This window comes from Gigantopelta aegis, chromosome 9 (genome assembly GCF_016097555.1).
Source record: "Gigantopelta aegis isolate Gae_Host chromosome 9, Gae_host_genome, whole genome shotgun sequence".
Taxonomy (NCBI): domain Eukaryota; kingdom Metazoa; phylum Mollusca; class Gastropoda; order Neomphalida; family Peltospiridae; genus Gigantopelta; species Gigantopelta aegis.
The window spans coordinates 29996209-30014472 of record NC_054707.1 but is presented as its reverse complement, the minus strand read 5'-3'; the positions used below and the strand labels follow the sequence as shown (position 1 = coordinate 30014472).

The window sequence follows — 18264 nt, the reverse complement described above, 5'->3', positions numbered from 1 at the left end:
CTGAGCGATGTTTTGATTAGTCGAATGAAAGGTCACTTGGACATGTCAGACTTGACGTAAGACTTGACGTCAAATGCACTCACTAATCAAGTACCAATATGAGATCATGAGATCAGATATCGTAATTTACCTAGCGAGGAACCAAAGGGCATATAGCAGTAATGATTAATGTTTGTTAAATTACTGTAGTCTTTTCAAAAACTATATTTAATACACTTGAATTTAACTTGTAGCCGAACATAACTTCCTACTAACCACGAAATGGGGCGATTGGAGTCCGTGCAGCACTTGCGGGGAGATCGGAACCCGGAAACGTCACGGTGAGTGTATATATATATATATGCTAAAGAAAAGTGACAACCATCCTAAAGGTTCATAGAGACTGGGTGCGTCTAATGTTGACAACCACCCTAAAGGCTCGTAAAGACTGGGTGCGTCTGATGTTGACAACCAATCTAATTAAAATTAGCTCCACTATTAGGCCTACATGTGGATCTAAAGACAGCCAGTTGGAGCTCATGTCCACCAATCAAAACCGTACTTGCAGAATCCTGCCAGTGATTTAAAACTAACAACACTGCGTAGTCCCCAATGTCCAGGTAACATTTCGTCTGTAAATAATAATTTAAATATTGACAAATCACACTTCGCCTTTTATAACGTTATTTGGGAGCATACAAATTCTAAAAATATCGGGCGAGTCTATTTTAGTGGCCGCAGTACAGCGAACCATACCAATACGTACGAGGTGGGTTATCAGTCTTCAATTTTACATTAAAAATTATTTATTTATTTATAAAATTAAAAAAAACTAAATCAGTCTTCAGTTTTACATTACAAATTATTTATTTTATAAAATAAAACATGTTTTAAGGCATTCGTAATTCACACGAAACATGTCGTATACCCTCAGGATAATTCGGAATGTTTTCAAATTATTTTTAAATCACTGGCAGAATTCTGCAAGTAAGGTTTTGATTGGTGGACATGAGCTCCAACTGGCTGTCTTTAGATCCACATGTAATAGTGGAGCTAATTTTAATTAGATTGGTTGACAACCACCCTAAAGACTCATAGAGACTGGGTGCGTCTGATGCTGACAACCTTCCTAAAGGTAGATATGATGTTTAAAACACTTTGTAGCATAACAATTGTGGTTTAATGTTTAGAACATTTTTAGCATATCAATTGTGATTTAAAATCGACGTAGATCCGATGTTTAAAACACTTTTTAGTATTTCAATTGTGGTTTTAGCATATCAATTGTCGTTTAAAATCAACGTAGATCCGATGTTTAAAACACCTTTTAGCATGTCAACTGTGGTTTAAAATCAACGTAGATCGGACATTTCACATTTTGTAACGTTTTGAAAATTTGGTGACAATGTTGACATTTAGAACTATGAATGTTTTTAGGAACCTGTGCAATAAAAAAGATGTACAAGAAACTCGCAGCAAAACCATGGTTCGTGGAGGCTGTTCTAAGTACATACAACAGTGGCGTCCCCTGTCGGTCTTCAGTGTTCACCAATCACAAAGACCTGAGTGTTGACCGTCCTGACGAGATGGAGAGCGCGAGCTGCAAGATCAAGTGTGTCACAAGTGAGTCACGTCATATCCTGTAAACACGTCATGTTAATACATCTTTGTTCTGCTCCGTCATGGCAATAAGCCTTTATTATGAGTTATGTTCCAGCGTCTTAAGTCTTTTTCTTAAGACGTTTTCTGTGATAAAATAAGTTTTAGTTTAATCAAATATACCTCTTTTACCAGACCAGTTATTAATTTCCTGGATATAAAATGACCCAGGACAACGTGCCTGAATCTTAAATGGACAAAAGCAGATAAAAAGTTAAATACGACCATCATATTCATGATTAAGCCAGTTCGTGGGTTTTAACCTATATACATTTCACAAACACTTTATTATCGTCGTATATATATATATATATATATATATATATATATATATATATATATATATATACATATACATGTATATATATCAATTTTATATATATATATATATATATATATATATATATATATATATATATATATATATATATATATAATTGATATAGGCACATAAATAGAGAGAAATGAAATTAAATGAAATCAAAGCGTACATCTTGGCATTCCCTAAATTCAAGTTTTAATTGTCTTCTGGCTACAAGTGTTTATATATAATAATATATATCTTGTATTAAATTTTTTTATCTCAGGTTTTAATACTGTTCAGATAATGTCAGCTAAAGGAGTAAAATTGGAAGAAGAAAAAAAGGTCTTTTGTAAGTAATGTTAAGTAGTACAACAGACACTGATCAACATTAAATTGAAATGTTTGAGGTGGTTCTAACTATAATTGTATTTAAATTTTACTGTCTTCAGAATTAGGCAGCTAAACATGATTTATAACAGATATAAATAAATAATGTTTAATATTGAAGCAAAAACGTATCAGAGACGTATTTGAGTATTTCGCACCCCTGGGCCACTAATAGGTTTGCTCTCTCTCTCCCACCCCTTCCCAAGCCTCCAAAACCATAATAGTAATACAACGTACTTAGTAACGAAACCACCACAGATTAGATTAATTGAAGCTCATCAGAATTAGGGATAACACGAAGGTGTTGAGGTGGGAAATCATATGGAATAAAGAGTAGATTCTATTAGTGGAAAAGTAGAATTTCAGGCAGCATGAAAAAAAGTTGAAAAAAAACCCTTTTTAAAATTATTATTATGTTTTTTCTTCTTTATTTTTTTTGGTGCAAGATTGTGTTTCCCCCTAACATTTGTGAACTAATACCGTTCTGGCTTAGATAAAATTGGTTTGTTGTCACTCTTTCCATTTAAATAACCAAATGTCTGTTGTTGTTGTTTTGGTTTTTGCAGCTGGCAAAGTTGTGGAGATAAAAGTGAAAGAAGGAAGTCCAGTTAAAATGAAATGTCCTGGGTAGGTATTACGCACAGAGATCAGTGACTAAAATGAAATGTCCTGGGTAGGTATTACATACAGAGCTCAGTGACTAAAATGAAATGTCCTGGGTAGGTATTACACACAAATATCAATGACTAAACTGAAATGTCCTGGGTAGGTATTACATACAGAGCTCAGTGACTAAAATGAAATGTTTTGGGTAGGTATTACACACAAATATCAATGACTAAACTGAAATGTCCCGGGTAGGTATTACATACAGAGCTCAGTGACTAAAATGAAATGTCCTGGGTAGGTATTACATACAGAGCTCAGTGACTAAAATGAAATGTCTTGGGTAGGTATTACATAAAGAGCTCAACGACTAAAAAGAAATGTCCTGGGTAGGTATTACATAAAGAGCTCAATGACTAAAATGAAATGTCTTGGGTAGGTATTACATAAAGAGCTCAACGACTAAAATGAAATGTCCTGGGTAGGTATTACGTAAAGAGCTCAATGACTAAAATGAAATGTCTTGGGTAGGTATTACATAAAGAGCTCAACGACTAAAATGAAATGTCTTGGGTAGGTATTACATAAAAAGAGCTCAATGACTAAAATGAAATGTCTTGGGTAGGTATTACATAAAGAGCTCAACGACTAAAATGAAATGTCCCGGATAGGTATTACCTGTAGAGCTCAATGTCTAAAATGAAATGTCCTGGGTAGGTATTACATAAATGTCTTGGGTAGGTATTACGTAAAGAGCTCAATGACTAAAATGAAATGTCTTGGGTAGGTATTACATAAATGTCTTGGGTAGGTATTACGTAAAGAGCTCAACGACTAAAATGAAATGTCCTGGGTAGGTATTACGTGTAGAGCTCAATGTCTAAAATGAAATGTCTTGGGTAGGTATTACGTGTAGAGCTCAATGTCTAAAATGAAATGTCCTGGGTAGGTATTACATAAATGTCTTGGGTAGGTATTACGTAAAGAGCTCAATGTCTAAAATGAAATGTCTTGGGTAGGTATTACGTGTAGAGCTCAATGTCTAAAATGAAATGTCCTGGGTAGGTATTACATAAATGTCTTGGGTAGGTATTACGTAAAGAGCTCAACGACTAAAATGAAATGTCTTGGGTAGGTATTACATAAATGTCCCGGGTAGGTATTACGTGTAGAGCTCAATGTCTAAAATGAAATGTCTTGGGTAGGTATTACATAAAGAGCTCAACGACTAAAATGAAATGTCCTGGGTAGGTATTACATAAAGAGCTCAATGACTAAAATGAAATGTCTTGGGTAGGTATTACATAAAGAGCTCAACGACTAAAATGAAATGTCCTGGGTAGGTATTACGTAAAGAGCTCAATGACTAAAATGAAATGTCTTGGGTAGGTATTACATAAAGAGCTCAACGACTAAAATGAAATGTCCTGGGTAGGTATTACGTAAAGAGCTCAATGACTAAAATGAAATGTCTTGGGTAGGTATTACATAAAGAGCTCAACGACTAAAATGAAATGTCCCGGGTAGGTATTACGTGTAGAGCTCAATGTCTAAAATGAAATGTCTTGGGTAGGTATTACGTAAAGAGCTCAATGACTAAAATGAAATGTCTTGGGTAGGTATTACATAAATGTCTTGGGTAGGTATTACGTAAAGAGCTCAACGACTAAAATGAAATGTCCTGGGTAGGTATTACGTGTAGAGCTCAATGTCTAAAATGAAATGTCTTGGATAGGTATTACGTGTAGAGCTCAATGTCTAAAATGAAATGTCCTGGGTAGGTATTACATAAATGTCTTGGGTAGGTATTACGTAAAGAGCTCAATGACTAAAATGAAATGTCTTGGGTAGGTATTACGTAAAGAGCTCAATGTCTAAAATGAAATGTCTTGGGTAGGTATTACGTGTAGAGCTCAATGTCTAAAATGAAATGTCCTGGGTAGGTATTACATAAATGTCTTGGGTAGGTATTACATAAAGAGCTCAACGACTAAAATGAAATGTCCTGGGTAGGTATTACGTAAAGAGCTCAATGACTAAAATGAAATGTTTTGGGTAGGTATTACATAAAGAGCTCAACGACTAAAATGAAATGTCCCGGGTAGGTATTACGTGTAGAGCTCAATGTCTAAAATGAAATGTCCTGGGTAGGTATTACATAAATGTCTTGGGTAGGTATTACGTAAAGAGCTCAATGACTAAAATGAAATGTCTTGGGTAGGTATTACATAAATGTCCTGGGTAGGTATTACGTGTAGAGCTCAATGTCTAAAATGAAATGTCTTGGGTAGGTATTACGTGTAGAGCTCAATGTCTAAAATGAAATGTCCTGGGTAGGTATTACATAAATGTCTTGGGTAGGTATTACGTAAAGAGCTCAATGACTAAAATGAAATGTCTTGGGTAGGTATTACGTAAAGAGCTCAATGTCTAAAATGAAATGTCTTGGGTAGGTATTACGTGTAGAGCTCAATGTCTAAAATGAAATGTCCTGGGTAGGTATTACATAAATGTCTTGGGTAGGTATTACGTAAAGAGCTCAACGACTAAAATGAAATGTCTTGGGTAGGTATTACATAAATGTCCCGGGTAGGTATTACGTGTAGAGCTCAATGTCTAAAATGAAATGTCTTGGGTAGGTATTACATAAAGAGTTCATGACTAAAATGAAATGTCTTGGGTAGGTATTACATAAAGAGCTCAAGGACTAAAATGAAACGTCCTAGATAGGTATTATATACAAAATGTTTACTGAAATATCTGAAATTATCAGTGAAATAAGTGTTGTCAGTCACTAGTGAAGATAACAACCTTTCTAAACTTAAACTGGTAAATATGTGATGACGCGAAACTGAGTTTTATAAAAAGAAAGACACATAAATTAGCGGCTTTATCCTGTAAAGGTAATAATGGGGAACTTCACAAGGACTGCCGAGGGAATAAAACAGATTAACAGTGTCATTAACCTGCCATTAGTTTTTATCCTACAAATCAACTTCCGACCAGGCGTGGATCCAGGATTTTTAAATAGGGGGGGGGGGGGGGGGGGGGCGATGGCGCGAAACGCCCGAGATTCCTAGGGGGGTCCTGGGGCATGCTTCCCTGCGAAATTTAGAAATTTAAGTGGCCTGAAACGCGATTTCCTCGCACCTGAGTAACAAACTAGCTATATTAACGTATGTTTTTGGTATTGTCATACTGTTTTTGTTATCTTAAAAATTTCATAAACTCTGGTCTCTCCTTTTTTTAAAAGTTAAAGTGGTCATCTCTCCTTCCCATATTAGGCTGGTTTTCCGTTGATTGCGGCATTTTTGTGTAATTCCACTCTTGTGTATGCTATAGTTAAAACAAAAATAATAACTTGACCCCAAAAATGGGGTGGGGGGGTGGGGGGGGGGGGGGGGGCGCTAAATCCGCGCCTGCCGACATCCTCCAGCTAAACATTTATTTCAGTGGAAATACTCATGCGCTTACATTCCGTTACGTTTTCCACACGATTCCCGCGAGTCGTTACTACAAAAATCGTCACGTTGGAATTAGTTACATAATGAGAGAAGTTGACTGAAAACGAAAAATGTTGCGTTGTACATATGACACATAACTGTTGTAAATGCTTGTTGGTTTTTCCACACGGAAGATATTATGATATTGAAAGATCGCAACGGAAATGTGTAATCACAATGAATATCACTTTATTTTGAAATGTCCATTGCACATGCATTTATGTTCAATTTGTGACTGTTATATATCGATAAATTCACAAAAAAGAAAAAAAAAAGAAGACGACAAACAAGTATTATATATATATTCAGAAACGAACTATGCAATACTGGAAACTATCTCAAATTCATTATACGTACATGTATTCTCAATACATGTAATTTTCCATTCTCCATATATGCACCACTTGGCAAATGTTATTGAATTTTATATGAAATGTATGTCTATGGGCTGATTGGCTAATTATACTACACTGTTAATTTTTAGAAGTCCACCAACCGTTCCACAGCCTAATTACCCATGTCCCCACCCCCTCCGGGACACATCAGTACATAACATTACCAATTGTTACTGGCTATAATTACCCATGTCCCCACCCCCTCCGGGACACATCAGTACATAACATTACCAATTGTTACTGGCTATAATTACCCATGTCCCCACCCCCTCCGGGACACATCAGTACATAACATTACCAATTGTTACTGGCTATAATTTTACTAAACAAATACACGTTTTCTCTTTGAAAGGGTTGTCCTGGAGGATGATGTGTTTTGGTTTAACGGAACCTACCCCATGAAGCCGTCCTTGTTTGTGAACAACTCTCGAGTCATTATCCACTTCACCAACGAGCTGGAAATCAAGGAAACATTTATTCAAGACACTAAACTTTATACGTGTTACAATAAAGCAAACCTGATGGGCAAATTTGACGTGAAAAGTAAGCAATGGTCTACTTATAAGTAACACACACTGAATGATTTGTTAATTCTGGCCATTGGGATGGCCAGTCATGATAGAAGAACATGGAAACATGGACGTATTTAAACATGAAAACCGTTCATGGATATAGCATAATGTATAAAAGGTAACACACAAACTAAATTACCTGTCTTCTTTTTCACGTGAAAAGCAAGAGGTGCACATGCATTTTTCAAGAGTAATGATGTCAATTTTCGAGCTCTCCATTGCTGCGAAAGTATATCTCATTTTGTGAGTGTTGAAAACCGAACGAGGGAAATGGGCATGGTGCTATTAGATGCCACTGAACGCCTAGTGGCATGCTCGTTGAATATGACTGTCAGTGGGATGCTCTGGTAGCGACGCCACGCCATTGTTGTGGACGGGTACCATTCTGAAAGATGCGTATTGGTGTTGCTTGAATTTAAACATTCAAACATTACACATACTTTGACAACAATAAAGGGCATCACGTTTTGCTTTACTTTGTACCTATGGACGAAAGTAAAGTTGTTGTTTAAAGATACCACTAAAGCACATTGACTTATTTATCATCGGCTATTGAATATAAAATGTTTGGTAATTTTCTCATACAGTCTTAGAGAGGAAACTATTTTCTATTAGTAGACTGCACATGAGTATGGTTAAAGACCACATACATAATTAGAAAGGAAACCCACTTCCGTCACTCCATGAGCTACTCTTTTTGATTAACAGCAAGGGATCTTTTATATGCAATATTCCCACAGATAGGATAGTACATATCACGGCGTTTGTTACATAAGTTGTGGAGCACTGGCTTGAACGAGAAATAGATGACCGCGCATCAGGCGAGTGCTTTACCACTGGGCAACGTCCAATCCCTGCCCAGGGATTGCTTAAGTAAAAATAAACCGAGAGCTCGATTTTGTATTACTTTAGTTATGTGTCTATCGATCTGGGACTCTGTTACGTGAGAGCCGAGATGTTATTGGTACTATGTATAGCTTCAGGTCAAATTCAACAAAATAACATACTTTGAAAACTCGCAAACACCCACCCCCAATTTCTTTTATTATTAATATTATTATTATTATTATTATTATTATTATTATTCCATTTAAGCAGAATCGACTATTATAGAAGCTATCAAATAAATGATCTTATGTTATTTTATCTGATATGTTTTGTGTTTTGTAGTTGCTGTAGATCCAGAGAAAGGTAAGATTACCTTAGCTTCCTTTCCTAGTCTGTGTTATGCCTCGGTCACATATGATGCTGCCGCCGCACGGTTCTGCGGTCTGCGGTTTGTAGATGGGATTTTTACAAATCGTACGGCTTTGCGGGCTGCGGAAGCAGTGTTCACAAATGTTACGGGGTCCGCACGGCAATCGTAAAAGTCATGAAATCAAAATGCGTGAGGAGACCGCAAGGCGCTAGTTAACAAACCGCGAGGCGCCATCTTGACGATCAAGCTAGTGTCGCAGCAGGCAATAAATACCTCTTCAGAAAGATGATCGTACGGCGGCCGCCAACTCTACGGTTGCCGTTAGGCCATCGTACGGCAGCCCTGGAGTCACTGCACGGCCGCCGTACGATATTTAGAACATCGTACAGCCATCTCACGGAGGCGCAAGACCACCGTGAGGTGACAGTAAGGAGGCCTCACGATTGTTGCGGCTGCCGTACGATTTTCTAGGCACACCAGACAGGGTAAAAACCGTGAGGTGACCTTGAAGTCACCTCACGGCCACTGTACAGTGACCTTGCGATACTACATGCGGCGGGGTTGCGGCCTACGGCCTTGCGATTTCCGAAAAAAAGTTTAATGTCAAATTTAAAAAATCGTAAGCCCCTGTAATAAGCAAAAAACATTGAGATCGCCTCACGGCTACCGTATTCTACCGTGCGGCCACCGCACGGTTATGGCAATTTTGGGGACTTACGGCCGCCGCCAACACGCCGCAGGCCATTTGTGACCAAGGCGTAGGTAAGTTTGAGGTTTTTCTTTCTCGAAACCCATGCGATTTTTTCTTTAGCGATCATTTATCATACGATGGTGTATAATATGATATTGTGACATCCTGTTAAGAATCGCAAGCCTGGGAGAAAGGTGTTCAGTACTACAGCTTGCACACAACAGCCTTTTCATGAAGATTAAGGCTGCCTTATATATATATATATATATATATATATATAGACAGTCAAATTTCGATAACTCAAACTTGAAGGGGACAACGAAATAGTTTGAGTTTCAGGGAGTTCGATTGTTTGAAATTCGTGTAGTTCACCACAAAACTATTGTATTGTAGATGGATGATTTCGTTTGATATGGTAAGGAACGTATGATGTTTGGTAATGCCCCCAACCCAAACTTGTGGTTTTCCCGCTGGAAGGCGATTTAATATATAAATGGCAGTTGACCCCACCCCTAGCTGGTGGCACCATCTGGCGTCTATGGCACGTTGCTATTGTGTACATTTTAAATGCAAGTAGCAAAAGAAAAGATCTCACTTGAGAGTTGGCAGAATGTATTAATAGATTAAAATACTGAATGCCGAATAAAACCAAGTTAATATATATATATTTTTTTTTTTTTTTTTTTTTTTTTTTTAACGATTTCAGTGTGCATTATTTGTGAAATGGTGGGGCATCTATAGTCCTTCCCAGCCTCCATGAACATTTTTTGTTTGTTAATAATTTCAAAGGCTTTTGACTCTGTCTCTTGGTCATTCGTTGAACAAGCACTTGAGTTTTTCAATTTTAAAATGTCAATTAAATCATGGATTAAAACATTTTATAATAACTCAGAATCAAGGATTTTACAAAATGGATTTCTGTCTGAAAGTTTTAAACTAGAAAGAGGTTGTGGACAAGGCGATCCACTTTCCCCCTATATTTTCATAATTTGCGCCGAAATACTAGCTATATTAATAAGAAATTCAAAGGATATAAAAGGTATAACTGTAAACGGGCAAGAATATTTAATATCGCAGTACGCTGATGACACCTCCTTCATTTTAGATGGAACCCACAAATCCTTGGATAGCACTCTAAAAATATTAGACCTGTATGCCAACGTATCTGGATTAAACATAAACTACTCGAAATAAAAAATCATCTGGATAGGCAGTAAAAAATATTCCAAAGATGTTTTTCATCATCCAAAATGGAAGTTAGAATGGGGTGAAGAAACCTTTTCCTTACTAGGAGTATATTTTTCAGTTAATATTGAGGAAATGATTCAAACTAACTTTGAACCGAAGTTAATGGAGATGAAAAGACTGTTAAAACAATGGTCCACTAGAAAATTAACTCCACTGGGTCGCGTCGTTGTTATAATAATTTCAAAAATAACACATTTATTAATTGCATTACCAAATGTACCAGATCAAGTAACAAAACAAATAACTAAAATGTTTTTTAATTTTATTTGGCAAAACAAACCAGAAAAAGTCAAAAGAGAAGTACTAATGGAAGACTATGTAAATGGAGGCATCAAAATGCTATACATTAAAATTTTTACAACTGCGTTAAAAGCTACTTGGTTAAGAAGACTTCTAAACTCGAAATGGACACATCTTTTCCAAGCTGTAACAGGTTTAACGACAGCAAATATGATTAAATATGGAGATTATTATATAAAGCTAAAAATAACAACAATTAAAAATAATTTTTGGAAAGATGTGTTACAAAGCTGGCTTACCATTCAACAGAAAGAAACGCCTGATAATAATGAAGACGTAATGAGCCTAAACATTTGGTACAATAGCAAAAAACCCCACAAAAAAACCCGGCAAACCTTTTATTTATATGAAGTATTTGCAAAAAGGCATAATATTTATTCAAGATCTAATAGACGAAAATGGGACATTAATGAATTACAATACTTTCATAACAAAATATCAAGTACGGTCCAATTTTTTAGAATATGCTTCTTTAACCAGAGCCATTAAATTATATATTTGTAAAACAACAAAATCAAACAACCAAAGTTTTAACACTGTCTGCAACCCGATTCTTCCGTTTAAAATAAAACTATTTTTAAAAGATACAAACCTAAGTAAGCACATATACGCAATATTAAATCGCACTACAATAGTTCCTACGTCCCAAAAAAGATATTCAATATTGGGGTTTGACTTCACTTCACAAGTATGGGGAAAGTATTATGCTCTACCATTCAAAACTATTAAAGACCCATCTTTATTATGGTTTCAGTATAAAATTTTACACAGGATAATAGCTACAAATATATTTCTAAATAAAATAAAATATGTTGATTCTAATATTTGCGATTTTTGCCATCTTATGCCAGAAACACAGGAAACACTTATTTTATGAGTGCTCTAAAGTTACTGTCCTATGGAAAGCAGTAGAAGAATGGGCATTAAAAAAAGGTGAACAATTTCAGTTGGATAAAAACATGGTTTTATTTGGTATCATAACAAAAAAGCATTGTTTTATTAATTGGTTCATTATTAATATTAAGTATTATATATATATAGAACGAAATTACAAAAGATCAGATTAAATAAAAACGCAATGCTAAGATTCATTATTGATAAAATACAGATTGAAAAATATATATTTTATAAAAATTGCCTGTATAAAGACTTTGATGATCAGTGGGAACTTTGGCAGCAGTTCCTCAAACAAATTGTATAAATTCATGTATAAACTTATTAATAGCAAAATATACGAATAAGCTAATAAACATACTTTTATGCAAAAATCGCCAGTTCGGAAAACGTATCTCGACTTTCTATAAAAAAAAAAATTTAAGATCGCATTGATCTTATTTATCTTTCAAGAAAGTTTTTTTCTTCTTCTTCTTCTTCTTTTTCTCTCACTCTCACTCTTTGTTTCTATTTCTAGTACTCTTCTTCCTAGTCTCCAGAATATTTCCTCTTCAGTTATGTAAGGCTTTTGCATTGCTAATATCATGTTAAGCCTGTCTGTTTCATCTTAATATTGAATACTATGTATGTGTGCATACGGCTCGCGCCGTTTGTGTTCCCTTTCGTCTATCTTCGGCTTCATCCTTTACCGGCCTCGGTGGCGTCGTGGCAGGCCATCGGTCTACAGGCTGGCAGGTACTGGGTTCGGATCCCAGTCGAGGCATGGGATTTTTAATCCAGATACCGACTCCAAACCCTGAGTGAGTGCTCCGCAAGGCTCAATGGGTAGGTGTAAACCACTTGCACCGACCAGTGATCCATAACTGGTTCAACAAAGGCCATGGTTTGTGCTATCCTGCCTGTGGGAAGCGCAAATAAAAGATCCCTTGCTGCCAATCGGAAGAGTAGCCCATGTAGTGGCGACAGCGGGTTTCCTCTCAAAATCTGTGTGGTCCTTAACCATATGTCTGACGCCATATAACCGTAAATAAAATGTGTTGAGTGCGTCGTTAAATAAAACATTTCTTTCTTTCGGCTTCATCCTTGTTACTCCACACGTCCGTGTCTGTCTGTCTGTCTGTCTGTCCACCCTCTCTCTCTCTCTCTCTCTCTCTCTCTCTCTCTCTCTCTCTCTCTCTCTCACACACACACACGCACATGCATATGTATACACATATTGTTGAATAAGTGCTTTATATACGAGTGTATAGCTTTAATTATGTATCGTTTATGTATATACAATAATACCATGTACAGCAATGATTCAAGGCCCCAACCTTGACCTTGCTTATGTTTCTGGGGACAATAAAAAAAAAAAAAAAAAAAAAAAATTCAGTTCCATTTGACAGAAAGAGAAAAAAATGAGTTAAAGTTTCTTTTGTTTAACGACACTACTAGAGCACATGATTTGTTTATCATCGGCTATTGGATGTCAAACCAGAAAAAGAAAAGTAGAACTGTTTTGGAAGTGTATGTGCAATTTTAAAAACAATCAGTTCAGAAATAACTAGTGCATACCATAGTCAGAAAACGACGTTCACTGCTTGGAAGGACTATAGGTCACATCTTCCTAAAACGAGGACCCATAAAACAACATCTTATATTTAAACCCACGGCTAACCCATACTAATTTTTAAAACTGTTAACTAAAAAATGGGTATCCGGAGCTTGGACTGTCTCTTAACGAATCTGCTTTAGTGACAATCGTGTGCATTATTTGAAGTCCAGGAACCGCATCTTTGATCGTATCGAATGGTTTCTGAAAAGAAAAAAAGAAAGAAGAAAAACCAACTCCCTTGGCTAACCATCCAAATCATGTCCGATATCATCCTTGTGATGAATAAAAAACAGTATCCCATATTTATTGGCTTGGACATTGAAAAGCTTTTAATAAATAATATGTAAAAAAAATCCTAAAAGATAGGTCAGTACCAAATCACCGGATGAAGTTCGAAGTGCGCCTAACGTTTAGCAACGCCTGGCAATGGTGACAGAACTTGTCATAAAATATTGTTTAATCCAGCTAGTAAATTCTTTCAATTCCATTTGAAACTAGTATCACGATTGTGCTTGCAAAATGCGGGGTCCTACTTAAACTTGGATGGCAATTTGTGCAGAACTGGGGTATTCAAAGAAGTGAAGTCAAAACGTAGCACCATAACACACCGTTCAAAATTACTTTAAGGGTGAATAGTTCTAGCATTTATATCTGTGATGTATAATTGTGACTGAAACGAAAGAAATGTTTTATTTAACGACGCACTCAACACATTTTATTTACGGTTATATGGCGTCAGACATATGGTTAAGGACCACACAGATTTTGAGAGGAAACCCGCTGTCGCCACTACATGGGCTACTCTTCCGATTAGCAGCAAGGGATATTTTATTTGCGCTTCCCACAGACAGGATAGCACAAACCATGGCCTTTGTTGAACCAGTTATGGATCACTGGTCGGTGCAAGTCGTTGACACAACCCATTGAGTCTTGCGGAGCACTCACTCAGGGTTTGGAGTCGGTATCTGGATTAAAAATCCCATGCCTCGACTGGGATCCGAACCCAGTACCTACCAGCCTGTAGACCGATGGCCTACCACGACGCCACCGAGGCCGGTGTGAGACTGAAACGTTGCATATATATATATATATATATATATATATATATATATATATATATCGTTAAAAAATGTATGTTTTTCTCTACATGACAGGCTTGTTTCTTTCAACTCGAAAACGACTACTATATATATATATATATAAAGTTAAAGTTTGTTTTGTTTAACAACACCAATAGAGCACATTGATTTATTAATCATCGGCTATTGGATGTTCATATATAAAGCAGTTTTGGTAGTTACTGTTATCGTCTACTAAATTTGATTTGGTGATATACACCTTATAGACATTGCCATTGGGTAAACTGTTGCCATCAGGTCATGTGGCTACACCAAACGGTCTTCTACACACTATGATGGAACATTACAGCAACAGATGTATGTTTCAACTGATATAAATTCAATGGTTATACATAGCGTTATTGCTTTCCAAATGATGTCTTGATTTGAAAATATTTTATTGCATAATTGATCATATATTTTCACACACATGCACGCATGCACACAAGGATTGGACACAATGTATCCAATTATATGCATTATTAAAGGGACATTCCCGAGTTTGCTGCATTGTAAGATATTTTCCACTAAAAAAATATTTCTACGATTAAACATACATATTAAATATATTTTCTTGTTTAGAATATCAGTGTCTGTATATTCAATGTGTTTTTGGTCGTCTTAATATTTGTAAGAAGCCCAAACTGGAGTTTGTCTTAAAATAATTTCGTACGTACGAAAAAAAAATAGTTTTTAGGAAATAAAATGAAATTTAACCTACTACAAATATTAGGACGATCAGAAAAACGTTTAATATACAGCCACTAATATTTTATGCAGAAAAATATATTTGATATGTAATTACAGTCGTCAAAAAGTCTCTGTTAGTCGATAACATCTTAAAAATTGCAGCAAACTCAGGAATGTCCCTTTAAATGTTTCATATAATACTTCGATTGTAGTATGTAAATGTGTAAAAAAAACAAACACCAAAAACACCATGACATCTTGCTGTTTTTAGACCAGTGCCTATCCTAACTCGTCGTCTGAGTTTATAGCCATTTTAGAAGGTTTTGGGGAAATAAAATAGTTTTAAAATTTCAATTTACTTACATTGTCTTGCTCAGTATAGGGTTATTTCTATAACCAATGCATTTCTGGACATCGTAATGTTATGTTGTATCTCAATATCAGTTTTATTATTTCTTCCAACGACCAAATGAAATTTGAAATAATTTAGCCAAAGGTTATTCCAAATGTATTTATCCGTATAATATTTTATATTTAAAACATACTGAGGTAAGATAGTGCTAAAAAAAGAAGAAAAAAAGTAGAATTGTTTATTTTGTTGGAGGGGGAGGGGGTGGAGAGTATCAGAAGTCTTACTAGGGCTGAAAACCAAGGATAGTCCCTTTAAGAGTAAAGGTAATGTCTATATGAATTTGCTCGTAAGTTAAATCTTTGAAATGAAAATACTTGATCACTGACAACTGTTAAATGGACACCGTGCACATAAAGCACCATCTTCATAAATCAAGGCTAATATTCGTTCCTCGTATTCAGCCTTGATACATGTAGTCAAGATTACTGATATCCACTACTAGCGCCTCTATTGGAAGAAAATTTGTAACACCGATTTGTAACATCGCTGACCAATCACAGCATCGGTAACATGTGACAACCTTGAAAGCAATAACAAAAATTAACCGCCGGACGCTGACGCTTCCATCTTTGTTTACAATAACAAGGGAATCTATAAGGAGCGTTGCGATTCGTTGCAATCAGATCTCATCGCATCCATTGAAATTTAAGCATTTTGTGGCACGATTTCTTGACGACATGTATCAAGGCTGAATACGAGGAACGAATATTAGCCTTGATTTATGAAGATGATAAAGCACTGGAACATGGTGATAGTGTGTAATCTTGTCAATTCGGCATCGAATACTGGATTTTGTTGTTGATCACTTGGAAAGTCTAATTTTGTAGTGTGTAAATTTTTGTTGTTGTTGTAATAATCATAAAAATCTACGTACATATGAAGCGACCTTTCTGCCTGAATTTGCTTTACGTAGTTCACTGTACACGCACGCGCAGTTGTTTTGATTCTAATTTCTCCGATTCAACAGTTTGATTGAACTAGGCCTACTTGTGTCACACATTTGTTCGAGTTTGTTGGTGGTACATTCTCTCATAAACGATATAACGATAATCGAGAGTTGTGTTGTTTTTGTTGGTGTTGTGTTTCAGATGTGCGGCTGTATTTAACGTACATTTGGTACACGTACCCGTTCAACTTCTTCGTCTTCATGGTGCTGATGCTCATCAAACACCGACACCGACGCGTCGCGATCGACGTCTCACAAAAACGTCTCGACGCTCTTGACTCGGCGTCGGAGAGTGATTCCGTGGCGACACCGGAAGGAAAGGACACGAAAACCTACTTCCAGGAAGCGAACACGGGTCTCCTAAGTGACGAGCACGGGTCGCTGCCTAGTTTCTACGATGACACGTTACAGGAAGCTGACAGAAGATCGCAGCTTACCGCTTCGTTCAGCGGTTCGAACTGGAGCCGGTCGCCACCAAGAAGTGTTTCCGTTGACTCGGTGTACCGCAAGTAGCCGCCACACACCTCCGAGGGCGGATGGTTCGCGCCACGGTCTCCCAGTGGTAATGGGAGTACGTCACATGACTCGCACTATAGTTAACGAACACGCGCAGTTTGAAACATGGATCATAAGAAACATACTAAATCTGTATGTTCGAGAAACTTGAACAATGTTTGTTATCCCCAGATGCACGACAATGACTTATAATAGAATCGATGTATTATATATGTCTGTCTTTCTAGTCGGTCTTCCTAGTTATATATATATATATATATATATATATATATATATATATATATATATATATATACACACACACATATATATATATATATATATATATATATATATATATATATATATATATATATATATATATATATATATATATATATACACGTGTAATATCAATATATTATAATTGCTATTTTACATGTGGATATTATAATAGCATTTTTTTAAAGGATACATTACTTTTTGTATAATATTCATATTGGCCATGTTGTTTAATCTTTGATTTTGATTTAATATATTTGATGTTGATTGTAAGCCAGCTTACAAATTTACTTTGGTCATTATTTATCATACCAGTTTATTTCTAGTCTCGTCTTATTTTAGTTTTCTGAAAAATATATCTTTCCATGAATTGTATACCATATTATATTCATAAGACAAGTTTTAGTGTCCCTGGTTCTGCGCTACATATATTCTGTAGATATATATATATTTGATCTCGATTAAGAATGTGTTAGTGGTTACGCTGCTTTGATTAACTAATCTATATTGGAACAGTGTTAATACTGATTGATTGTATGTTATATTTTGTTCACTTTTCTGTATGCTTTGGGGTTTTGTCATTAACTCCTTATAATTCACTATATCTCTGCAGTGATTGTTTCACAACAGTGTTTTTTGTTCTCAGCCTTAAAAGAGTTATCTCCATTGGGAAAATAAATTAAAAAGAGGTCATTACTGTTTTGTTGAATATAATTATATACTGACGAAAAATCCAAGCAATTTTTTTCGGTGGTAAATATTTCAAATGTTTTATTGATGGTTATTTCATTGTTTGGATTTGTAGGTTATGTCTTCATTGCTGAATATATTTTGACAAGTTTTGTTGTGTTGTCACATTTCCTGATCCAAATCAATAACGTGTATGTCCACCCCGGGCTGCAGTCGCTGCTCTAACCCAATCAAGTTGTTTATGGTTCTTTGTGGGATGTTATTCCACTCATGAATAAGAGCCTGCGTGAGCTGATCG

The 18264-nt window shown here is 36.0% G+C and overlaps 1 protein-coding gene across 2 annotated transcripts in view; it reads left to right on the top strand.

Annotated features, from left to right (window-relative positions):
* LOC121380437 overlaps nucleotides 1-17288 on the top strand; it is a 49149-nt gene extending 31861 nt beyond the window's left edge. Inside the window, exons 9-15 of one of the 2 annotated variants that reach the window (XM_041509251.1) lie at nucleotides 234-320; nucleotides 1417-1602; nucleotides 2226-2291; nucleotides 2896-2956; nucleotides 7186-7376; nucleotides 8576-8596; nucleotides 16642-17288. In XM_041509251.1, coding sequence (XP_041365185.1) covers nucleotides 234-320; nucleotides 1417-1602; nucleotides 2226-2291; nucleotides 2896-2956; nucleotides 7186-7376; nucleotides 8576-8596; nucleotides 16642-17012 — 983 coding nt within the window. In that variant the 3' untranslated portion in view covers nucleotides 17013-17288. The remainder of the gene's footprint in view (nucleotides 1-233; nucleotides 321-1416; nucleotides 1603-2225; nucleotides 2292-2895; nucleotides 2957-7185; nucleotides 7377-8575; nucleotides 8597-16641) is intronic. The other variant, XM_041509250.1, reaches the window with a different exon arrangement.
* The last annotated feature ends 976 nt before the right edge of the window (nucleotides 17289-18264 follow it).